General features: G+C 40.4%; 1 protein-coding gene across 2 annotated transcripts in view; it reads right to left on the bottom strand.

Moving 5' to 3' along the window:
* Positions 1-4,006: 4,006 nt before the first annotated feature.
* The window catches only part of LOC143898344 (cyclic GMP-AMP phosphodiesterase SMPDL3A), a 44,028-nt gene continuing 21,154 nt past the window's right edge, over positions 4,007-26,880 (bottom strand). For both annotated transcript variants that reach the window (XM_077407742.1, XM_077407741.1), the window contains exons 2-11: positions 25,094-25,167; positions 22,897-22,965; positions 21,615-21,783; positions 19,654-19,859; positions 18,656-18,852; positions 10,905-11,085; positions 10,333-10,442; positions 10,011-10,186; positions 9,190-9,321; positions 4,007-6,917 (exon numbers count right to left, since the gene is read on the bottom strand). In XM_077407742.1, the coding sequence (XP_077263868.1) occupies positions 6,797-6,917; positions 9,190-9,321; positions 10,011-10,186; positions 10,333-10,442; positions 10,905-11,085; positions 18,656-18,852; positions 19,654-19,859; positions 21,615-21,783; positions 22,897-22,965; positions 25,094-25,151 (1,419 nt within the window). In that variant the 5' untranslated portion in view covers positions 25,152-25,167 and the 3' untranslated portion in view covers positions 4,007-6,796. The remainder of the gene's footprint in view (positions 6,918-9,189; positions 9,322-10,010; positions 10,187-10,332; positions 10,443-10,904; positions 11,086-18,655; positions 18,853-19,653; positions 19,860-21,614; positions 21,784-22,896; positions 22,966-25,093; positions 25,168-26,880) is intronic.

Raw genomic sequence — 26,880 nt, forward strand, 5'->3', positions numbered from 1 at the left:
TTAATATCTCGCTTCGCGGGGCAGAGCGACACTTTTTTTTGCCAGATTCGGTCGTTTCGTGCAAAAACGCGTCGATTAAGCCCAAGTTGAACGAAATCGGTGAGGAGGCCACTATTCTTCAGATTTACCCTTAACCTCATATTTAATCGTGTTTTGATATTTGACGATCGTGGACGATAGAAAATGATCACAAATCGATGATTTAATTGCAATCAAAATCGTATCACAAGCAGCAAATGTAGCGTCCTCGCGAGGGTTGCTCCGGTTGGCGAGTGAAGTTGGCCGCGCGATTTACGAAATTCTGTCCGCCATGTTAGCGTCTACCTACCTGCGGGACGTCAAGCGTCACGGCACGGAGTCACGGGCGTCAAGCGGATCGTATAGTTCCGTTCGTAGCTTCTCCGCCGTAATTCTTCCGTTGCCGTGTGACTAAGTACGCGTCGCGTCGCGAGATTAATACCGGTAGTGCCGTACGAAGTGTGTCGAAAGTGTCGCGCGATCATAAGCGACGATATCGTCGCAATTTTCACGCGTGAACGTCGCCGCGTCACGAGTGAGTGCGCCGACAGAGATGCGATAGCGATAACGCACCAACGGAGGAGAACCCAAGAGAACCTCTGGGGAATCGTGGAGAGGAGGAGGCCTGGGAGGCATCGGGCGACAGCGGGGCAACCGTGGGGTGAGTAATTGTTGTTCGTTTATTATTTTGCTGTTCTGTCAGTTCTGTGGCGGATTCCGTCACTTTCTTGAGCGCGACTCGATTCGCCCATTATGTGTGTGTGTGTGATACTCATTAACTCCGGCGCAATTTCGTAATTTCGCAATTTCGGAGTTCGATCGCCGGCATATGCGAGAAGAGACATTAGGTACGTTATTCGCACGGTCGTAATATTATTTGCACGTTTTTCCGCGGATTAATTATGCGAACGAGTTAATGCGGAAATATGCAGCCCCGCTTGCGCGACGGCCGCGATCGTTTCTTGCATTAGCATTTTAAAATCAGATTTCTGTTAAAATAATGTTTTATTTAACGGTCGCGATATAATTATTGTTTTACTTTAAGTATTGATTATTTCTTGAACCCTGTTTTAATGTAAAAAAAAATTATTATGTTACAGATCAACGCAGGGTTACAACTCCGCTGTTGCGCATCGGCCGGTAAGTTATTTTTTTTATTTCAATGTCAAGGAAGTGGATTTATAAAATTATATTAAAAACGTAAATAAAATGTATATATTCGAAATGAGATATAAAAGAATCACGAATATGCTCGGTCCTATATAGATCTCTGTGGTGTTACAAAGTGTGTGTTCGGGCCCTAAGAATGCATATATTGATGATGTAACTTTGGTGTGTCAACAATGTTTTTTACGACGGAGCGAATATCGTGATTGATGTCGATCGTCAATTTCTAGCGATTTAAAATATATCGAAAAAAATATATTTTATATTTTAAAAATCTGTTTGAAACAATATATCATGATTACAGAGAATGTTCCTAATAATATTTTAGGGCTAATATTACATCCGAATAGAAGATAATTTTTTTCTTACTGTGATGAAAAAATTAATAACGTATAGTCGAATTGTCTCACTTTTAAAGGTGACATATATACACATTATTCTATTAAAAAGTAAAGGTAATCTTGATGTTTTACACGTATGTAATTTCCTCAGAGAGTAATTTAAATTATTTTAAATTTTCATATTGAATAAAATGACATATGTTTTAATAATTTTTTTATTTGACCAAACTGGCTATTTTTACTTAATATATAGTTGCCACGACGTTTCTACAATTGATTTTAGATCTTTTCAAGTGTGAATCTATTAATCATGAGTTTAATAATTAAAAACATGTAAAATTATATCTCAAACAATCATAACGGACAAAGAAATGCTACGATACATTACACAATAAAGAAATTATTTAAGGAACCTTAAATATCTAAGTGTTTTGCTACTTTTATGACTTATTGTTAAATATTTAAGGTTTTTTAAATTTTATTGTGTAATGTATCGTAACATTTCTTTGTCTGTTATGATTGAGTTATAATTTTACATGCTCTTAACCCTCGTAGACTAATTTTGTGAAGTTAGCACCCCAATTTTGAAGTTTTGATATAATTGATGAAATTCTGACCCTTCCTCGCAGGCCATACTTATTTTTTGTACACGTGTATAAGCCAGGTCTGAAGGACCCCAGTCATTTTTCACTCATAACTTTCGAAACAATCAACGTATTGTAATGGTTTTCTTTTCCCCAATTGATCGTAAATTTTCTGGCCATCAGTTTGGTCGAATAACATATTATTATTATTATTTATTAGTTATTGGCGAAGTATCTATGTTTTTATTTATGTTTTAATAATTGTCAAGATAAATTCGATACACAAGACCGTATAAAAAGAAAGTATTTTTCGGACACCGAGTATACATTTCAATTCAACATCGCGGATCGCGGTAGCGCCGATGTATCGACGGTATCGTCGCAGCTCCAGATGCGCTCGGTAATTTCACCGTGTACGACTCGCGCGCGGAAATAAGTGGGCGAAAGATTTATGTCAATACAATCACACATTATAACTGTGTTTGCCAGCTTCGAGGCGCCTCGCGGTACACAGCCGCGTGCCTATATGCAAAACCCACAGCGAGCACGCCGCATCACGTACTCGCTACTCAAGCACACGCAAACCGCGCACATGAATGTACATATATACATATACGTACGAGCAGCGAGATTCTCCGATGTTCGCGATATCGCGATTCTCTCGCAGATATGAGCGATGAATTCCGTGCAATACCCCTCGAGAATATGCGACTTACTCGTTCCGCGCGCGCGAGCGCGCACATACCCTCGGCGAGATACGTTACATGTATGGTATATCCGTATATGAATGCGTAACGCATGTGCGCGAACGCGCCACCGCACGTGCTGCAGGTTTGTTAACTTACGTAATTAACGGCGCACGCACATACGTTTGCGCATAGTTCGAGCGTACTTACCGCGGAGGTATATGTATAATCGGCGAGGCCCCGAGAGAGAGTGTTGGCACTGAGGGCTGGTACCGGCACCGGCTAGCTAGAATATCCTGAATATCTTTGCCCGGCTCTCTCTCTATCCCCTTTATCCCCCACTGGCTGGCGAACGGCTTGTCGCCGGGAAAACCGGGCTCTCATTACGCCAACAAAATTCTCACATTTTCCGCTAAATGTTCCCTTCGTGTTAATGAACGACTTATCTTCATATTTGCTGTCACCACGTGTACGAGAGCCCCGGAGCTCGTTTAGAGAGAAGTTGGGTTAGCCTGCTAACTGTAGCGGCCGCGGAATTAATTGAGACCTCTATATCTCGTTATACGAGTAAATTCTGAATTCTGGTAACTGCTCATCGGAGTCTGAAAACGAGCCGGGGCCGAGAATCACGGCAGTCTGCGTTTCAGAGCCCTATCCATGAGAAATAATATCTGGGAGTGTAATTGCTTTTTAAAAGCTCGCGCTCGTTCCACGGATTCTGTCCTCGTATAATTGTTAATGACTTTTTTAATGGCGGAGAATGCTGTTTTCAAATCGACCCGTAAAATCTCTCGCCATCTATGGAACGCGATCATATTCGCAACGCGGAAATATTCGCGGATTCGAAGAGAAAAATGAAACTAATCCGAGCCTAACGCGGTTATTGGTGCGCGGAAAAATTTTATGTTTTCTACGGTTTTTTTCCCTTTGCACCTCGTATTGTGCGCGAGAGAGTAATTCTTCAGCCAGAAATATCTATAATTTCTCACAAATTTCTATAATAATAAAATTACAGTGGCTTTGTTATCTAAATACAGTAAGTTAAAGATATATATTGTTTCTACGTGTCGCGATGTGAAAATAATAGTCAAGGCTGAACTTATATATAATAAGAAAACTGGATGGGGAGGGAGGAAGGGTCTTTTCCCGAGATAACGGAGAAAAACCGGAATGGTGCTGGCGAAATGTAGGATAAATAAGAGAACACCCATTACAAATCCATGAGTCCTTTATTAAGAAATACTGCATCGTTCCGACAATCGCGAAGTGGTAGTACGAATATAATCTTTAAGCTATGAGAGCTTCGACGCAGTCTCCTTCTCGAGTCGTCGACTTTGCTCGGAGCGTTTTCCAGGGCGGTGTTCCGGAGTTTTGACATTGGATTACGAAGCGGCGTAAAAGTCCCCCCCCCCCCCTCGTGTAAAACTTTAATTACATTTGAATATAAGTACGCCGCGGGGACGCCGGTACTTATTCGAGAATGTGGCTAAAGGGACTTTTCTCGACCCTCTCGAACAGTTTTCTTTTTTTTTATGTAATTCCGCGCGGCGGCTCGTGCCTTATACGCGATGGGAAGGGCATTCGTTGCAGTCCTTGCAGCTTGCAGCCCCCATATCGTTCGCGACCGCGAAACATTCGGATCGCCGCGCTGGGTGGCACGCTACGTCGATCGGTGGTTTACGCTCGAGAGCTCGTGAAACTTGCGGACGAAGACGAAAAGAATGGTATCGACGCGATCCCTATTTTCTTTTCTTTCTCTTTTTTTTTTTTGCTTCTTTTTCTGCAACGACAGCCGCAGCTGCGCCAAAGAAACGCGACAAGTTACTTTCACGTGAATAACTTGCAACTTAAGACTGGTAAACATTTGAATAATTGTTCAGATATTGTTAAGGAAGACTGCATCTCGGATTGGTTATACTGACATATTGCTCATAATTCTTGATTTTTTCTCAAACATACAGATTTACAGATTATGTAAAAAATATGAAAGACTCAATATAAAAACAATTTTAAAATTAACCAACTGTATATTAAATGGTATATTAACTTTTTATGCGCACTTTGTGCGTAAAATTTTATTATGTACTCTAGTATAAAATCATCTGTAAAACCGTTAAGAAAAATGTGTTCAATACTAATAATTTGAAAATCTGTGTCATAATGTAAAAACGATTTAAGAACAATTTTAATAAATAAACTAACAATCAATTTACTGAGAAATTAAAAACTAATTTTTCTCATTGAAATGATAAGGGCCAATAACCGAGCAATAAAAGTTGTTAAATAATTAACTTATTAATTTGCATGTACAACGTATAAATTGGTACGTTTTGACTTCATCGAATCTTCTTCAGCCGTAATATAATAAAACGTTTAAAGACGATAATATATTGACAGAGGTATCATAGAGAACAAATTGAAATAAGTGAAACGTTTTGAAACAAACTACATAAAAATAAACAAAGAAAAATAAGATAGAGTCGTAATCTAATAAAATTATCATAAGAAGCCATATCACATTTTGAAAACATGACGAATACATCACTAAAAATTGTCGTTGTATCTGTATGAAAGAGTGTAAAACGGAGATGAAACGTAATTTTAGCGGTTAGATTGTCCATAATTTATTCTTCGTTCGGAGGCGAAAATAAATCGGGTCAGATAGTAAGAATTAAAGTTGTCTTTATGATATGTCAATATATTATCGTCTTTAAATGTTTTATTATGTTATGACTGAAGTCGAAACGTATAGTAAGGTGCCAATGAGTTATATAGTAGCCTGACTTATTGGCCCCGCTGGGTCTTTGATAATCAATACGTGCACGGTTCATTGAAATATTAAAATGTATAACGAGAAGAATAAGAAGTTACTAGTTCTCTCTTTTTATTTCATCTTGAATTCTTTTGCGCAGATAAGTCAAGCTACTATGACCCAGTTACTGTACCAATTTATATATTGTACATGCAAATTAATAGGTTAATTATTTAACTGTTATTGCTCGGTCTCATTAGGCTTTTTTATTTCAATTTTTAATACATACGAGCGTGTTCATTTTTTAATTTGAATTTCTCAAGATAATTTCTATTTAGACCCAGTTAATAAATAATTTATAAGAAAGAATTATTAGCAAGTTTGCCGACTTAGCCAAATAAATCCAATCTTCCCCTTATTATTCGGATATTTCGGATAAATACGAATACGAGATTTCTGATCCAAAGTATCTGGATACTTGAGAAACGTTCAATTATGAATTTTTATATTACTTATTTAAATAATTATACACTAAGAATTATATCAATCGAGTATTCATTTGCCCTAAAACTCTCTCGAATTGGTTTAGTAATAGATTCTTGGACAACTTTGGAATTTATATTTGCTTGAAAAAGATAGATAGATAAATAGATAGAGGGAGAAAGAACAGGAAGAAGAAAGCCATTATTATTATTCATCGTATTCAAATATTCTCTGAATTACTTCAGTATACACGGAATTATCCAAATTACTCAAATTATCCGATTTATCCGAATTGTTCAAATTACTGGAATTATTCGAATAATCGTATTACCCGAATTATTCGGATAACTCAATTTCAAAGCTGAATTGCGGCGGCGTCCGAGCATTCTGGATATCTGTTGAATAACCCCATTCGGAATTCGGATTTTACAGCCTCACTTGAAAACGGGCGTACACACGCAACACCAAACACGACGGAACAAGAGCGCGCCTGAACAATTTCGGTGGCGCGACAAGGAGAAGACGGAGACACGACAGAGACATAGACAAAGTAGATGACACACCGGGCGGCGTAACACGCCGTATATCGCTAGACGCGTTCGCCTTAACTCGTGGACCACTCCTAGACCGATCTGATCCACTCCGTGGCCGATCGATGGTGCGTCTCGATCGGATTCTGCTAGAGAAAAAGACGCGGACCATCGTCGTGGAGGGCCGACGTGGAGCGTGACCCGCGCGATCGGGAGTCCTCTCGTCTCGCTCATCCTACCGGTCGTTCAGAACCTCAGCGCAAATCAGCAGGACTAGCAGATGCAACGCGAAGTAGAGACGTACGGTGGAGTGTCCCGTGGACGCCAGGGCGTAAGCGTAGGATGAATAGCACTCCCTGTGAGCGTAACATATACATGCATATACAGGATATTCGTTCGTGAACAATGTAAAAAAGTTTTGACAATTTGTCGAGATTATTTTGTGTAAAAAAAATATCACTTTAGGCTAAATTGTTATAAATTTTTTGCAATAATTTGTATAAAAATGTAAATTAGTCTACCTCACATTATATTTCCAATAATTATCATTCGAGCTTGCCCTTTGCCCCTGGCAGTCTGTTTTAAATTAAAATAACGGTTGTGATAAAATGATATACGAAAAATAATATTAACATTGACGATATGTGTTATTTTTTTCTATTCTTTTGCAATCCTTTCGATAAATTTCTTTTATTATTTCGAATGTGCGAATTTACACGGTGATAGAGTCTGTTTCGCTTCTCCACCAAATTTGCGAGGTTCGGGCACTTTCGCGACCTCTGGAAATTTCAGGACAAGCTGGCTGGCGACTCGGAGCATACATCAATCACTCGACGTTTACATTCCTGTTATATTCTCGCGCGATATATCAAATCGAGGTCGACTCGAGAGAAAAAAAAGAAGACATTTCTTATTCCATATCAATAATATATTTCTCCGTCGTTTTGCCGGATGCATAATGCATGTTTCACGCTTCGAGTGTACGTTAAAGAAGATTCGCGCGAGGTTTCTTTAAAAAACTGTCTGGCGCGTGTGTTCCTATTATTTTTGCACGAGCAGTCAGTCGTAAGGTGTTACAGTATTACTGGCTAATACGAAATTGCTCCCAACTTCGAAACATTACCGCGGCTAAAGCCACCTTCGTCGAGAATTCTCTGAGATCTTCGGATTCTTTGAGACTTTTCCAAGACTTTGCGAGATTACATGACGTTTTCAAACTACGGGGGCTTTCACGGTGCTTAATTTACGAAAACGTCTCCCGCGCCGCTTTGCGAATATTGAAAAGTGTAGTAATCCCTCTCTATCCGTCTTTCCGTTTATCCATCTTTACGCCGACATTTATCTAGCCCGTTACATGTATTACTGACTCTTGTCCCACTTTGAAATTTCAAGAGACAACTTTTTCGAGGTTGAATCTTTATATCTCCTTCGCTGTCTTAATATATATGTCAGGCTTTTAACATACTTCGAGGGATGGAAAAGCATATCGAGATCACTAACGATAAGTGTAGTATGTAAGAAGAGTTCGTATAATTTGGCGTAATATATTTACACATTTTGTGTCAATTAGACTTTTTAAATACTCTATAATAAACGACAAATTGTCATTACGATCTTCATGTGAATTTATCACCGTCAATTTTCGTTATTCAGATTATGATTATTAAAAAAGTATAAATTATATAAATATTGAAGGTATAATTAAATATTGTATAATTCGAAGTGAGAAGAGATCTTATTGTCAAAATTTTCTGAACTTTCTTCGCTTCTCTCCCGTAATAATATTATTACATTTTAATGGCGTGCATAATGCACGCGATGTGTTTTGCTATAATGGAGTACTCTTAATCTAATCGGTATTCGCTTTACGTATACGCAACCAATTAACGGCGAACATCGAGAGCCTACTATACTCAATGGATTTCAAGTTTCACGAGCTTAGGCGTCATGCGGATGATTGCACCTGCTGGCGTTTTCGGAAATAACAGAAAGCGATCGAATGAAATTTTTTCACGTGAAGATTTACGATAATTTATTATCAAAATATTGAATTTAATTAGCTGTTAAAGTTAACCAAAATACTGCATATATTAAATATAAGAAATAAAGTCAGGACTGATTCACTGCTTGAAAATTAAACGTTTTCGTCATAAACGACTCTATAAAACTCTCAATTTTGTTTTATACGGGAGAAATTTAATATTTTTCTTGTGAAATAAGCTTGTCGATATCACGAATATATTTTCGTAATAATGCAATTTTCTCAGCATATACTGCACGATCGACCCAGGTTTGAGATTGTTTTCCACTTACATCTAAACGGTAGATTGAAATACATTCCATCGGAACCGCCATGCTCACGAGACGCGCAATTGCAGTTACCTACTCACGAAATTGATCAAGCGTTTTAAACATTTTAAAAGTTTTTATAACATAATAAAACGGTAGAAAAATTAGAAAAAGCTGACGTGGAAGACAAATTTTCGTAATGCGTCGTTATTAAAAGAAAAATACAAGTAAAAAGAAATGCGAATAATATATTTCTGATATATAACAAGCTTCCAAACAATTCCTATTTTCGGAACATTTGGTCATTTTCGTGAGTCGCTTACTTAAAGCGCGGCGTACCTGTAGGACTCGGGATTTAGCCTCGTCACAGTGCAGTAATGATGCAGCGCACATACTCCGTTGAGAGGACCGCCGCAGCCCCAGATTTGCTCCACCTCGCGCGGCAACGAGACCGTGTTGGCCGCGTAATACCTGCGGGACATAGAACACACACACACACACACGCACGCCGCGGGAGAGCCGTGTGCGAGGGTGTGCGCGGTAGGATAATATACACAGACCGAGACCGAGCTTGTGCATTAGGAGAAACGTGAGAGTGGTCGGGTATCAGGACTGTTATTAGCATCGTAATGGCGCGCGCGTCTCGAAAAGGGGTAGACAGTTATCACAATGTCGCTGGCTGTGGGGTCAGGTATTACCGTGAGATATAATTGCCGGCTCATGGAGAAACGCGGGAATTATGAATCCTCGACCGTGAACATCGATATCTCACGCGACCGTCGACGCTTAGCGCGTCCCACGCGTCAGCATTGAACACCCGTTGGGATATTTCGACCGGCATTTATGTGAAATGCGCCATGTAATGATAATGAACGATAGACGATCGCGATAGACAAACACGAATATCTCGAGTCCATTCTTTTCGTATATAAGAATAACGATTAGTATTGCGATACGAACGGTATTTTTAGACGACAGCTACTTGTTTTACGTCCCCGTTTGTGTATCCGTTGATTACTTAAGAGGGGAAAAATGTGCCAGAGACACGAGACGCATGGCTTAAGGCGTAATCGAGGCCGGTAATTAGCGGGGTATGCTATTACGGTTTTAGGACTAAATTACGCAAGCGAATCGATCGATCCATTTCATCGCACACATACCTGACGAAAGCATAATCGTTCGACTGCGTAAACCGGTCCGCCAGATCGTGAAGAGTGATCGCCGATATCTCCTGCAGCTCGTAATAGTCGAGCAGCGAGTACTCGGCTACCCAGTTCGCTTTGCCGATTGAATTCGCTTCAGGCAGATTAAGATAGTACTGCGTGTAATCCAGAATCTGCGCAGCGTGCAACACGTACACATATATACATCCTACAGTTCTGCGTCCCTTTTGAAATCGGTACATCGCGCAAATAGAGCGTTCGCGGAAAGGCCGCGTTATTATCGAGAGGATGTATACGCGCGCCCGTCAAGCTCACGTACCTGTCCGGTGTTAGTTTCGAACTTGTAGAGTCGCAAGCCCGGGTTGTTTGGCCCTCCGACAGTGCTCGGCGTTACGCTGGGAGCCATCATTATCCAGGATACGGGCAGACCTGTTCAACGAGTATCGTTTCACCGAATAATTAATCGCGCGCTGTGACTATTAATAAAATTAAGGTCAATGCGGCAGCTAATAAACCGATAACAGTGCGCTCATGTCTCATCTAGACTAGCGGGGTGTAAAGGGGGATAACGAGTACTGATAAATAATTGGTCTGGCTGAAAAATTGATTTTTATTAAAGGGAAAAAAACAGTCCAACAAAACACTTTTGAAAAAGAAAATGGTATCGAGGGTATATCGGTTGCTTCGGCCTAGACTGATGTATAAGATAAAAATATATAAGATAAATAGCCATATGACTTGTATTGTGCCAGAAAATTGTCATATTTGAGAAAAATATGAAAATATTATCGTACAATAGAGACCTATAGAGACACATACAGGATCAGGTAACTTATTACCTTTATTTGTGAATAAATCTGAACAATTTGCTTGTATACGTATATAACATACCTGTGTCGCTGTATATCACCCGGAATGTATCCGAATGCCAGTGACCGAAGAATTGTCCCCGGATGATGTCCGAATAGAGCCGCACTACCTGCAGATACTTCGTGTTGTGCCTCTCGTTAAGCGCTACGGCGCCGCTTTCGTGGTCGTCCACCCCCGGTGGTGTGTGGCCGACTATGTACACCTGGCCGTCACAGAGCAGAATAGGAATGATCATCGGACATCGATATTTCGGGGAGTCTCCATAGCTAGGTCAACTCGACGTTTCGTTATTCTGTATTTTATCTTAATATCTATTCATGAAAACTCGATGTTCTTCCCGATACTATCCGCTGTTTTACCACGTAGATTAACCTTTGAAGCGTTAGTCGACATGAAAACTCTTTCTGATCCAATATACACCTTTACATTACAATGTTCCTTGAAAATTTTTTATTTAATTTTTATATTGTATATGTATATAAAAGAAGATTTTATTGTGATGTAGAGATATGTCGAAATCTAGCGGTTCGATAAGTAATACTTTAATAATAGCAGGCTTTTGTAGCGAATTCATAAATACTTTTCATTTACATTCCATTTAAATGTTAATAACTTATCGTTAATGATGCTCGAACCATATAAAATATCGATTATCTATTTGTACCAGTGTTATTCCAAGAACCTGTAGGTATTCGGTGTTTCTAAATTTGCTTTCAGATATTAACCTCGCGTTCTAAATAGCGTTGTATCTAAATATGTTAGATGAAAGTAGTATAACATCTCCTTCCATAATTAATTACTGATAGATTAAAGAGTGCAAAATAGATTTGCAGTATTCCAATATATTATTCGATTGATGAATATATAAATGACACATATTCCAATGATAAATATATCTGATGTCATAGGTGATCACACTAATCGACCTACTAATTTATAATTGGAATTTGCATTCAGCAAAGTATGACTTGCGGAAATGCGATAAAAATGAAAAACAAATATTTGACTCTTAGTTTCGTATATAAATAAGGATATTTGTTTCTTGTTATGTCGTACAGACGTTGCAAACTCTACAAAGTTTATTTTTATATACGGTATGTACTTGCACATAAATAATTTGATATAAAACCAGAAATACGGTAACTTTGTTAAAATAAACTCGTGCCGTAATGTCGACAAGAAACTTGGTAATAACGCGCGCGCGCGCGCGCGCGATATCGCAAGTCCATGATAGAATCATTTATCGACTGCGAAGAGATAAAAAAAATACTTCGAGAATACCGCCGATCAATATATTCAAATGCTAAATATCGACGGCTCTTGGTCCGATGCCTTTGGCCAAAGAACGGAGGCATTCTCTTCAACAGAGATATTCTTAGTTACGTCGCGTGACTGCATCCCGGTTAAACAGACGCTCTAGGGTGAATCACGTACGTGGGCTACGCAATGTGTCTCCCGGGACGCAAGAAGTCTCATCGTTAGCATCGGCAAACCGGCCAGTCACTCGCGGATGACAACGCATACAGCACCTCTACACACCACACACACACACACACACACACACACACACACACACACACACACGCGCACACACACGCACACAAACACCAACACACACACGCACACACACGCACACACACACACACACACACACACACACACACACACACACACACACACACACACACACACACACACACACACACACACACACACACACACTCACACACACACACACACACACACACACACACTCACACACACACACACACACACACACACACACACACACACACACACACACACACACACACACGAATCAGAGTGCGCCGATAGCGTTCGAAGATGGAAGCGAGCCAACCATGGTGATATTCCTGCAAGATCATTCGAACCAAAATAGTGGATGGATAAAACACAACTCGTTAAGTGGATAACGGCGGGCGAGAGATACATTTTCCATTCGCAGGACGATTCCTTTTTTCGCTGAATTGCGCCGTGGGGAAAAGGCTGCCTCCTTTTGAAAGGTAAATGGTAGCGCGCGCGCGGTTGAACGCGGGAGTGACGCGTTTGGAATTCGTCGTCACGCGTTGCGGTCCGCGGAATAAACGCAAAAAACGCTCGCCCGCGTTCGCGTCCGCGGCGGCGTCGAAGAAGGCATAGTGCAAAAAAAGCGCGCCCTCCGCAAACAACTGAATCGTCGGTGCCGCGCGGAGATTGAAAAATATCGCGTGAAAAGCGCGCAGACGTCGATTTTAAATTGCTGCCGAGGGCCTTTTGCCAAAGGTGCAGGAATCACGGCTGCCATTCAAGGGAGGCACCGAACGAATTGGACCGGGCTACAATGGATCGCTGATTGGTCAGTTTTGCCGCTGACGCTCTTAAACGACTCGTAATTTGTAATCGCATTATCCGGCCCGATGTCGGGAACGATCGATCGATCCATTTCCTCCTGGTCCCCTTTTGCCCCGCCGCGCCATCACCGCGCCCCATCCTCTTACCATTTGCCGCGACATTCGTCCCGTCTCTACGAGAATGCCGGGGGATCGAGAAGCCCACTCGGACCGTTTGCGAAACGGCACCGGCACGGGATTATATCTGTCCACGGAAAATCGGATTTCTATCTTGGAACTTGGGGCATCCCGTCCTTCGCCGCGTATCCCGTCTCGCGTCCGTGTCTCCGCGCGCTCTTTTTATCCGGGCACACATAAGGACGTACAAGATTTTCCGAGAATTCTTCTCCGGAAATCCCCGGGGAGCGCGTCCGTGGTGCGATCGAGCGAGCATCGAGGAACAGAATGGTGGAGAGCGGTGGATAAGGGAGGCGACGCGACGGGAGGATCGAAGAAAATTATTGCTGGTTATCAGAGTCGCGACCCAACGAGCCGTGCTCGCTACATTTTCCGATTGTTATTACCCTACTGGTCATTTCATCGCTTTGAAGAGGACGGCTATTTTGCTTCTACGCTCGTTGATCCGCATTAAGAGCTTTCCAGGAAGAAAGAAGAGAGAGAAGAAGGGGGAAGAACGGAGAGAAAGAGAAGGGCTTTAAGAGCCTCCTGAGAGCTTGTGGAATATCATGGCTGTCGAGCAAAGAATACGACTGCTTTATCGAAACCCGTCATATGATATGTTATTACTGAATTATGAGCGTTCTTTCAATGTTGATTTTACTTTCCCTCGAAAACTTCCGAAAACATTTAGAAATCCCCAGAAAGATTTCTTGAAACTTGTCAATTGATCGAAGATCAATGGATAAATTGTAGCTCGAGTGTAAAAATAACTCGCAACTCGCAACTCGGGAACGCGTTGATACGTGAATACCGCAATTTTTTCGATATCAGTATATAACACGAGACTGCTAAATATACATAACCGCATTCAGTTTGAAATACACATCGCACAATGGGGGCTTAGTTTGCCATAGTAAATCCCACGAATAATTTCTGACTTTTTGCTGTACAGAGTAAAAAATTTACGCCGAGTTTTTATCGCGCACGTAGTCGAAGGGTACACTGAAAAATAATGTCACTCTTCATACGCGAGCCAGCCGGTGGCGTTATGCATCGAGGGGTAACAGGGTTACCTTTTCGGAACGTGCACGTAGGTGAATGCACCGATAGTGTCGTGGATGAACGCGACGGCGCAACGAGGCCAAGTCTTCTCTGGGCTATAGAGATATGCTATAGAAGGAGCGAGAGCGACTATCGATGCATTAGAGAGAGCAGAGCTCGAGAGCGATCTCTTTGATCTTTCTCTCTCTCTCTCTCTCTCTCTCTCTCTCTCTCTCTCTCTCTCTCTCTCTCTCTCTCTCTCTCTTTCTTTCTCTCTCTGTCTCTTGGTTGCGCTCGCCGGTTAATACGATCGGGATCAATGGCGGTGGCGTGCATCGGTTTACGTATACGGACGGGGTCTCCTCTCGCGGGCCCGCACGTATGGAATACCAAGTCCCTCCATAATTTATCGTCGGTCGTGCCATCTCGGTCGCGTGAAGGATCTCCCTCGCGTATGTCGAACTCGTTCTACTACACGCCCCGCGGCGTAATCGATAACCGATAACCCCGGGAACCGCGATATTCGATAGGTCCCGGGTCGGAAGATTTCCGCTCGCTCGCGCGATACCAGGAACCATATCGCGACGTCGGCTCTCGCGGAGCGGGCGCGCCGAATTAATTGCCTCGCTGATCGAAGAGGATAAATTTGCGATCGGTCCCCCTTCATATCTCTCGTCGGATCTCGGCAACGATCTCCGATACCCCGGGCGTAATGGGCATTACCTACGATTTGTCATCGCGCTTTATGGCGCGGACCGAACGAGAAGGAGCGAGGGAGAAACGTTGCAATACAACGGAAATCCCAGAGAAATCGTATTCGTCGAGAATGGAGAGGGGATCGCGCTCCTCTCGCGCGCGATTTGCATTCGAATCTTCGATGGAAATTATACAATTTGTCCCGTCTTCCCGCGAGGATATCCGGTTAGCTACCATTATAAATTTCCGCTTGAAAGTCCCTTAAAGCTGGATTCGTCGCTGGATGCGCGAGAGCTGATAAGCTGGCGAATAATGAACCGAAACGTGATCAAGCGAAATCGAAAATCGCGATGTGTCAGCTGCCAGTCCGACGAGCGTGTCTGTCGCACCGCTATAATTTATAAGCGCAAAAACGAGGAGGAGAAATGATGACGACAAAACAGCTCGCCTGATAAATCATACATCCTATTGAAGCCCGATCAGCGGGATTTTTATTCCGCCTCGTATACGTTCTCTACGGGAATTTATTTCATTAAAATTTATCTTCTTGACGATCACATCTGTGTCGTATTGGCGCTTTAATACGACAGGCAAGCAGCACGAAATACGTTTATACGCCGTACGATCTTTTCATTGCTCGCGCAATTGTCGACGTATATATCGTATATCTTATTCTTTGAAATAAAATAAAATAAAAAAACACATCTCGCGGCGGAGTGAGATGAGGGCAATATACCGTCGTCTTAAATTTTCCCCAATGCCACCCGGTTTTCCCGGGCTTTCCACGCTTTTTGCGAAACAATAAACTGCGAAACTGAGTAATACTTTTACAGCAGGTACACCCTTCAATTACTCAACTTGTCGTGTGACACGCGAGATACACGAGGAATGTTTTATACGTGCATATCTACCCGGTGGAAACACTTGCCATAATTCTACGATGTCTGGCGAGCTTGACGGCAACGGGTAATCGCGAGAATTCTCTCTCTGTGTGTACCTGATGTAGAGCGATATTATAGTTCTAGGTGCAAACTGTTATTATACCCACGACACCGTTAAGTCAACCTGTCAATTTGTCAATCAAAGCGCATCGGGGAGGGGATTGAGTATATAACGCGAGAAAAAAAGTTGGGACTTTATTTTTAAAAAATTACGGTGCAACGATATTGGACAGCGAGGCATTTCGCAAAAAAATAAGATATTGAATGACGCGATATTACGCGCGCGCGCGATTCGCGACTTCTGATATTAATCTTCCGTAGGAAAGTTCCGTGAAACGTGCTTTTCCAATAAGAGCACGATCGTGTGACTGGCCTGACGAGAGGCCGTTTTTAGATCGGATGGAAGTTTTGTATCGAATATTCGTATGCCGACGAGAAGTTCCGTGTAAAACAAGCCGCCGCGGCGCTGATTAAAACTCTATCTGGTATACTTTATTGGACAGGCAAAGAATAACTACCTCTCGCCTCTTTTTCTGCATTATTTGTATACCGGTTGTTTGATGCGAGTTTCTTCGTGATAGACAAATAATATTAACGTCTGTATTTCGTGAAAAAAAATATATCTCAATTTCATTAGTATATATGTAACTTTAACGTTTTTTGCGTTAACTCGTTTAATCATCGTGGTATTTTATGTATTGAATGAATTTGATTAGTACCAACAAGTCCATTGTTTAATAAAATTTTTATAAATGTACACAGAAATAACGTAATAAAATTATACGTTACAACACTGACATGCGACATTTGGGAAGAAATACAAACTGTACATTATGTTTATTTATAATTATTAATTAAAAGATCTAAAATTTTATTTTTATTGATTCAATTAATAAGCTGTTATTTATTTCTTAACGTGTATACGTGGGTCAACGGCGTCCGAGCCAAAGTGATATCTGCATGCTTATAACTATAAAACTTGCAAGCCTGTTAGAAGATATTAAATAAACAATGTTCATCAAAATGACTATAAAATCATCAATTACAATGTAGATAAATGTTTCATGAATTTTTTTAGATTTTTTAAAATACTTTAAGGTATAGGGAAAAATAGCGTTGAACGTGGCAGACCCACGTATACACCATCAAAATCCTAAAAAAATGTATATATACATTTTAAGGGTTATTTTTTAACAGAATAATAAATTTCTTTCGCCAGTATAGAATAACAATTCAAGTAATTTCTTTTCAAATCGACCGTGACTGGCAATATATAACGTCTTTCCGTTATGAACATTGAAAAACTGTGAGCCAACTTGGTTTGTCGGATTCACACAGCACTTTTTTCGGATCAATCATCGAGCCATTATTAATTTTGACCGTGGGTTTTGGGGTCAGTTGATGTAATTTCTAAATTAAATAGTTTTTAAATTTTTATTGCGAAAAATACTACCCCGTATTTCCAGTCACGGTCGATTTGAAAAGAAATTACTTGAATTGTTATTTTTTTTAATATTACATTAATTTGTATTAATATTTGATTTTTTAAATACATATTAAACATTTGCAAAAGCCAAATTGCCAAACATAATTCTGCATGGCAATGACTATAGCGATGCACATATCTACAAATGCACGAATATATATACGTGCATTTCAAAATACGTAATTTCATGTGTTAGAGCGTACTTGATACCGAGCGCACATCGATTTTCCACGATTAAACGTTCATTTATTCAGTCAATTTTCGTGTTAAAACTCGTGTCCACGGGTTTATCGACGATCGGCTTCATTAGAAGGAGCTTAATTTACTTGCGCGCGTCATAATAATGGCGAAACGACTCGATGCCCGCTCGAAGACGCCGTCGTTCATTTTCATCGATCCGAGAAAATTGATGGCGCGTAAAAATTCTTTGTCCTATATTATCTTTTTACATGCAATCCGTGAAGGGACAGGCACGCACATATGACCGTGCGCGGTTCAACGGGCACGAAAAATTTCAACGCGTACGTCCTTTATGCCGACGAGTCCGATATTCGTTTCGAAATCGAATTATATATATATATACAAAAGATATAGTCTCATAGAATATTTCCGCTTAATTTAGTCACGTATGTATGAAGAGTTCAACTGTGTCGAAAATCGATATCATTGGCAAAATAACGCTTACGTTAAAAGATGAAAATTCCATTATCTCGATAGACTGTCCAAATAGAAATCGATCCGGGATTGAATTAGTACGGTGACCTCGATTTTCGTTCGCATATCTCTCTCATCGCGGCGTTAGATCCTAATTTTCTATCTAGCGGTTCTCGTGAACCGCCAAATCTGCCTCTATCATTTTCGCTCTGCCTTTATCATTTTCGCGGCACTTCTTTACTCGACAGAAATACATAAAATCGTTTACCGATATACGGCGACGCTGGGAATTATTTATTATCCGCCGTCGTATACATATATCGCGCGACGAAAGAGAGCGCGCGATAGCAGCAGAAAGAAAAATAATGCGCGTCCAACGCGCAGTATAATAACTCGCTCGGAAGACCAATAATATCGTATATATATCGCAGAGTAACAACTTACCGTCTCCTTCTTCTTCCGCGCATTCTCGAGGACCGACTGGAACCAGAGCCATTGGCCAAAGGGATCCTGCGTGTTATCGACCGTGCTACTTCCGGCCCGATGTAGCATACGGCTGTCGACCGGGTTCAGCCACAAATTCGTATTAAGGAAGACGATCCGATATTTTTTCGAGCGCTGCTCGATCGTATAGTAGCCGGCTGCAACAAATTTTGAATAGTGCCGTGGGGGTAAAGCCGGGGCGAATTTATGCCCGCCAATAAGCTTACTTTGTGCCGTAACATTTTCAGAGGGAGAGGGCATCCGTAAATGCGTTGCATCGACCCGTTGCGCGCGTTTCGAATCAAAGAGCGGCGCGAAACCTCACGTTCGCCGATCATTTATATACCTCTCAGGACCCTAAGGTGCTTCTTTTGAAATTTTAATACGATACGGTACAACGATGCTTAATTACCGATATACCACACCCCCGATATATCACACCCCGAGAAGAATACTGCTACAACTCGGAAAATTTCGATTTTGAGTCAAACTCATATATAAACAGTATGCCTAAAATGTTATCTACATGTTATATAATAATGTCAACAAGTCTATATACGAAAATCATATCCGCTGCAAGGGGCAGAAATGTCATTATTTATTTTTTTAAACCGGTTATACTGCGGTTTCCTGGATGAAGTGTCATAAGTGAATTGACAAATGAATCACAGCAGACCTCTTCAAAAAGCAGTATAATTAGTTATCTCGAAATAAAAAGAAATTGAATTAAATTTGTTTTTCCTTTCTCCTGAAAATTGTGTATTTGTGAGTTGCGATAGCATTCTTCTTGGAATGTGACATATTATAAAGATTAGCTATAACCGAAAAGCTAATTGATTGTATGATATATCGTTAATTTGGAACAAAATCATCGCAATGCAATAATTACCATCTTTCAACCGATACTTCAATCCGTTTAATTCGTATCGTTTGTGTTTGAGGACATTTTGCTTACTCACCCTTTACAAAAGTGTCCACCGCTTCCGGCGGTAGCCAGTTCTGCCAGACGGATGCGAGCTGCGTGTAATTCAGGCCTATGTCTTCGTGGCCGAGCGCGGGGAACACGAATTGTCCTTTGAACGTGCGGTGCAACAGCTCGGTCAAATTCCGCAAACAGTGCAAACGCAGCTCGGCGTTCATGCCGGCATTGCGCGTCAGCGCATCACTGCAACAAGTAGTTACAGCCTCGTTAGTCTTAGTTACATAGAACACCTCGCACTCGGGGACATTACAGCGCGCCCCGGTGATTATCGCCGATAAATACAGCGAGGAAGAGGAAATGTCGCCGGATAAGGACGCGCCTTGTCGCGCCGCGACGCGACGCGTCGCGTTCCGTTGACACGCGAGATGAGGCGCAATGCGGTACAACGACAACGACAAAATCAGACGTGCGCGAATTGTCACTCGAGCGGAACGCTGATAAATTGTTACGTCAACGATAACCGATTAAACACCGACGCCTCGATGACGTTCTGAAAGTTTATAAGTATAAAGTTAACAAAAGAAGAAAAGAACAAAAAACTTAGTTATTATATATATATATATATATATATTTTTTTAATAATTTTACTTTATACACTTTTATTCCGCACTGACAAGAAAAAAAATCATGCTACATTATGTCATAGCTTTAACATGCATTCATTCAACCATAACATGGTTTTATACACTATAACCTGTGTTTTATATGTATAGTAAGTATAATGAATATGATGAAAATGACTATAATCGAAAAATCTATACATATAAAATTATTTTTACTAATATTATAGCAATAATAACTATAAAAATAAGAACCTCGACCATAATTATTTTACTATGCAATTATAGTCGTAAATTTTCTCTCAGTGCGGGATATCATATATCATTGTCCATTAATTGAAAAAGCAGGAAGGCAATTTAAAGTTTTCTCTAAATAGAATGATTACGTACTTATACAAGATTAATATGAACGGAATTTAGTTTGAAATCGGAGCACGCGAGTTTAATATGTCAAAACGTATTAACATTAATGTGCAACGAATAAATTGAAATTTATGGGAGTTCAAAACTTTTCGGAAATTGACATTTCACATTATATCAATATTTTAGCATTTACTATGTCTGCATTTGTTTACATTCGTATTTCTTGTGATAACACACGCAATGAAGCAACGATGTTAAGTGGAGGAAGTCATCGATTGTGGATGCAATATTTATACTGGTCAGCGGTACCGTACTCCTCGCTTCCGGTAATTAATTGGAAGTCGTGCGCCTCCAACTAGTAAATCGTTCGTGAAGTAAATTTATTTAATGGTAATATATTCGACACATAAATAATCGCGTTATTAACTGAATTAACAAGTTGCCATTCCCTCGCTCTCCCCAAACTGGATCTTGTTTATAATTTTATTGATAATAAATGAGATCTCATGAATAAATTACAATATGTTAATGATTCATTTAACAATAACAATCGTTATTAACGATAGCAGGTCGTATATCGTTTGACTATTATAAAAGCCCTGAATATTTTCATAAATTTCAAATACGTAATATAAATTAGTAATAATGACATCAACGATAATCATTTGCAATGAAAATAATAATTAACAATTATTACCGAAAATAATCAAGTGAAAAGGGACTTTTAAAAATAACAATAATAATAATAACGACAGAACGTCCTCGTATTTTGATATGGCACCCGAAGCAGAAAGATATATTAATACGAATTATTGGGTAATAAACAGCCTATTATATCAGCATATCGTATCTCAATCACATTGTACATTAATTATTCATATTCGTGAAAAGGAATTAAAAAATACCAAATTAACGTCAGTGAGATCTCATTTAGATGTCACCGTGCAATGACTCGTGTACTGAAACGCGCATTGGACCACATTAACCGATCGATTATACGATAGTTTCGACCTACCCCGTCCACAGGACGAACTCGATATCGCCGTGCCTCGATCTCATCGTCCGCGCCGCCGATTCGATCAGGGCCCAAGGCGAGTCGCATCTGTAGTCGCCAAACTTGCCCGCCAGTTTTCTGTCGAGCCTCGTACGTCCGCCATCGACGATGTTTCTCGTGTTCCAGCACACTGAAACCAGACGGTAAATGGGATCCGCGCGCGAAAGAATAACATCGCGATCGGGGAAAGCGAACAAATGAAAGGGTCGCGAGGGCAAGAGAGGGCGGTGATGATCGTGGGAACTTGTGAAATAAAAATGCGCACCACGCGTGACAGGGAAACGGCCAGGGTCGCGCTTACTCGCGCGCTTAATTCGGCTCGTGTCTCGCTAACGTTCGTACGACACGAGGCCTACCTAGTGGCCAAAGATGGTGGTAGGCCGGATAAACGAGAGGATAGGTCAGGGGTAATTCAAGCCGCCTCTGTTTCGTGCAGATCTCTCGTGCCAGCCAAGCACGCTAGGTTCTTTAGTATATGATCGGCAAATACCCGCGCGCAGGTAGACTGGTAAATAACAGTTTTACCGTTCTATTAGAGGAATGATGATAATAATTCGCTCATGCGATCGTCGGAAAATGAAATGTATAACGATTCGAAGGCGTGTACTTCGTTAAAGCTCGGAGCTCCTGTTCATCGCATGCTGAAAAACAGTTGGAAAAGAAAACCTCCATGCACAAATTTCTTCCCTCGAAAAAAAGACTGTGCTGTCCAATAAATCTCGAAAATTATGAAGTTTCGTGGAAATATTCACAAAATACTAATAAGTCTGAGGGAAATTTTCGTGAAACGCGCTCGGGAAAGTTTATATACCTCGAGGCATCTGGCAACACCGACTAGGTGGTAACACCATGGTTCGGATTTCGCCACGGGAGGTTGATCACGTACATTTTCTCTAAGAGCGAAAAAGTGAAAAGTGAAAATTTCCACGCGAATTTCGCAAAATCGTGGTCACGTAACCTTCCGAGGCGATACGATGAAATTTGATAGGATGAGATTCGCGTGGGTGATCAAACAAGATATGAAAAATAAGATGAAAAAGAAAGAACTCGCTAACAATTACGCGATCAATTTCCGGCACGGTGTAACTCTAGCCATTGCATATCAAGTGAGGATCATCGTCAGCAGGCACATGCAAATCATTTTTTTTTTTTTAACGCAATCACGCAATTGAGAAAAAAATTATAACCTTATTCTAATGCAAAAGCTGGTAAAGGTCATCATAAACAACGCATGTTGACTTACTGGTAGCGGCGTTTCCTTGCGTAGTATACTTTGGATCGTAATGAATATCGGTGATATGCCAGAAATATCCTGCAAAATAGAAAACTTTATCCTGACCGGGATTAATAGGGGGATGTAAGACGTGAAAGTGTAAAAACCGTTACAAACGATGGCGATTTCAAATGTTTCAATATCAGATCAATATGTGTTTTAGAGGTTAACATGGTTGAGCACTTTCTGACTTCAATCGAATCGTATATTTGAAAAAAAAAAGTAATAGCGAACGGCACGAAATAAAAATAACTTATTTGTCAGTGGAAAACAGTGAAAATTTTCAAATATCACCGTTGTTTATTAAGAGGCTTAATTTATACGTTCAAAAAGCTCGTTATTTTTATGTTCCTTTAAATAAACAGGTTTTGCCTCCCTTCTCTGTAAAATTTGGCTGTCAGTACGTATAACCTTGTCGAAATATCCCAGGGATTAAAACCAGTATCATATCGGTGAGTTCAATTTTCGTTGCTGTAGATATGAAAAAATACATCTCACACCAATTGCTGCGCTTCCATTGTCACAAATAAACATAGAGATCATATTTGCGTATCTATACGAAAAAAAATGCTGTGGTGCACAAAGCGAAATTCGTTTGGCAGATGAAAATTTTGCTGTTCCGGTAGTAGGCTTTATACAAAGTCTCATAAAATTTAGACTGATTATTATCTTGGAAATAGTGATAGATAAAATATCACACAGCGTAACATTAAAGAATATTAACATACCTATCTTAGTATTGCATTTATAAGCACTATATAAATGTTATTATATTAATATTGCAATTTCCGTTTTAAGTGGAATTTTATGTATTTTTGCGCTAGCAAACACAATTTTTAATTATCTATAAAAAAATAATATAAATTATTGTATTTGTGTAAAAATCATTAACATAAGAATATTTATAATCTATTTTTATGCGTAAAAAAAGAGAAGATTGTACAGAATAAATCATAGAACTGTAACAGTTAAAATCTCTGTTGAAGATGGAAAAAAATTAAAAAATAAAAGTACAAGAAATTAATGCAACTATACAACATCCGAAAAGGATGTAATTGCAATTTGCAATGTGCAGCTGTACAGCTTTTTTTTTAAACTTACACCAATTAATTTATCTCATTAATCCGTGCAAGATAAAGTGTTTAAAATAAGGTCATCGAAAAATGAATATTTTGCGAGATATTTTATGGCAAAATATGTCTAAGTAAGGTATAAAATATCTTGTAAATTATTCATTTCTTGACTATCTTATTTCTGTATCTTTTCAACAAAATAATCCCGGAAATAAATTTATACAAAAAAAGTATAGAAGGTTTTATTTTGTAATATTTATATAACAACTGGAAGTCACTAAAATTTCCCACGCGGATGCATATTATTGGTTAATCAATTTCCTCTGTAACTCAGTCGATAGCTAATAAAAGAACGTATAAATAAAATATTTTGTTTTTCCGCTTTTTTATTAACACAACAATATTAATGATAATTATTATATATGCTTTAAACCAAGCTTGATCAATAAGAAATTTATGTGCGGAAGTACATATCAAAGTTGTAGTTATCGAGAAATAAGGTAACGATTCGATTACGATTGAAACACATACTCCCTCGTCTTCGCTAACTTTCGGTTGGCAGCAGTCGGGAGTAAAAATAGATTCGACATCATTCTGGCGCACGGTTGCATTAACGAAAAAATATATTCGACATCATTCTAGTGCACGGCTGCATTAACAAAAAAAATTGCTTTTGACATTATTCTGGTACACGGTTGCATTAACGAAAAAAATCGTATCTTTAAAAATGAGTTTGGCTATATGGATTTTGAAGTGCACTCTCGTATCGAGATTCTACCTGAAGCGGTATCGCTTCGAATCTGCCGTTATTCTCGACCTATTATATAACGCCGGGAAGTTTTTCTCTTGAGAAAAGCTGTGCCGCGGAATGGATTTTCAGGCGGCGCGTAAACGATAGCCAGATTTGCGCCTGAAGACATCGGATGAGCTATATATAGCCGCAATATTTTTTCTCTTTATACGCGGGATTAAAAATTGCGTTTACCAACGCATGTAACGAAGAGCGCCTTACAAGCGCACGAAGTGTTTCTCATCGCGGTTATTTGCAAAATCGCAGAATACAAAGTTGCAGAACGTGCGATACTTGTACTTACCTATCTTCCCTTGCACCGCGCAGAGCCACGAGAGCAGTATCAGGTAGTCGCGTATCATCTTTCCGGAATCGCACCTGTAATTACAGACCGCGTTTGAACGCTAGATAAACCGAATGTCGACGATCGGCGTCGGCGATAACAACGCCGCGGGACGGCTTTGTTTGCGCGCGCGATCGCGCGCCCCGAGTCCACTTTGTTTATGCGCGCGCGCGCGCTCGCGCGCTCGCGAGATTGCGGCTAAGAACCCGACTACGAGATAGAGTATTTCCGACAAACCGGATATTCTCGGGGTCATAAAAGATGATAAGTATATATGGCGTCCCCTCGGTGCGGTATTAAAGCGGAATAACGTTTCGCGCAGTTTAAACGCGATATGCAAATAGGTCGGCCATTAATGTCGGATAGCGCGGCCACGGATAATTTTGCGCGCCCGCTCACCCGTGAACGCACCGAATTTGGATCTGATCCGGATTTTTCTTCGGCTTCTATTTCCAAGACACACTGCAGGAGTGGGAAAAATCAATTTCACGTCCCGTGGAAATTCGCAGTCGTAGCAATGCCATTCGGAGCTTTATTTACCTTAGCGCTCAATAATTTCAATTATGTGCAAGTGCAGTTTTAGATTCAGCATATATAAAGAAGGATTTGTTGATCTATATATATATAGATTTGACGCAAAGAGCGCTGCAGGCAAATATCAACAACTTCAGCTTTTGACATTTCGCGTAAAAAAAAAACCGGCTACTCTCACATGTTTCTCTAGTTACAATTCAAACTAGCAATTATGTGACGCCTATAGTTTTCGGAAACTGTCGTAAAATTGACAGAACCGGCCGGGAAATTATATTCCGGTTATACGTTGGATGTATGAAATTCATTATTTTAGGAAAAATATGTGACGAACTACCGCATGTAATTAATGCAGTGTGCGTCGCGCTGGTATTTCGTTCCCGGCAAAACGTAAATATTCAAGATGATAAATGACGCTGCGGGAAGTGATAAACAAGCGCTAATTTCGAATTTAATTCGGTGACAATTGCCTCTGCCTCGCGTACAATGAACCGACGCGTTACTCAAGTGTCTTGTATGAATATTCGCCATATGGCAAACGCTTATCGCGGAGTATTACGGTTTCTAATATTCGCAATAATGTAATTTCTCACATCAGAAACATGTAAATTAATTTGTACGGCTATGCGTAGCTTGTTTTCGCAAAACTTCAATGAAACTTCAATCTCTGCCACCGCGACGTTATTATTGTCCATGCATATTTCATTACGGACATCATTTTGCGGCGTAAAAAAAATCTTTTATAAACGTATTCCCGTGATCACATCGATTTTTTGTAATACTTTTAACGCGAGATTTCATCTCCCGAGTTTTCTATCTGGTCATTTTGGCAGAATTCCCTGCAGGTATTTCGGCGGCGCCCATTCACGCTTACCTTGCTTAACGTATTGCTCCGAGCCCTTCGAGCGCTGAAAAGCGGATGAGTGGAGGGCGGGCACATATTTGGCCCGGCGGCCACCGTGAATTTCAATTTGCGACTAGCACACGACAGGAACGACAAGCAGAATTACGAGGACGAAGCGAACCATTACGGGCAATCGGTCTATCATGGACGGCTCTTTGTACAGCCGTGGGCGGAAGTTTACGATGGGGACACGCGATTTTCTTGTTCGTTTCGGGCCGCGTGCGCGACCGGGCGTTAACGACTTAATGCAAAATAATGGCCCGCGTGTCGATACGCGGTCCCGTCTGCCCCCATAGGCGACATTAACCATCGC

This window comes from Temnothorax americanus, unplaced genomic scaffold, assembly GCF_048541705.1.
Source record: "Temnothorax americanus isolate GAGA-0224 unplaced genomic scaffold, ASM4854170v1 Scaffold23, whole genome shotgun sequence".
Lineage (NCBI taxonomy): Eukaryota > Metazoa > Arthropoda > Insecta > Hymenoptera > Formicidae > Temnothorax > Temnothorax americanus.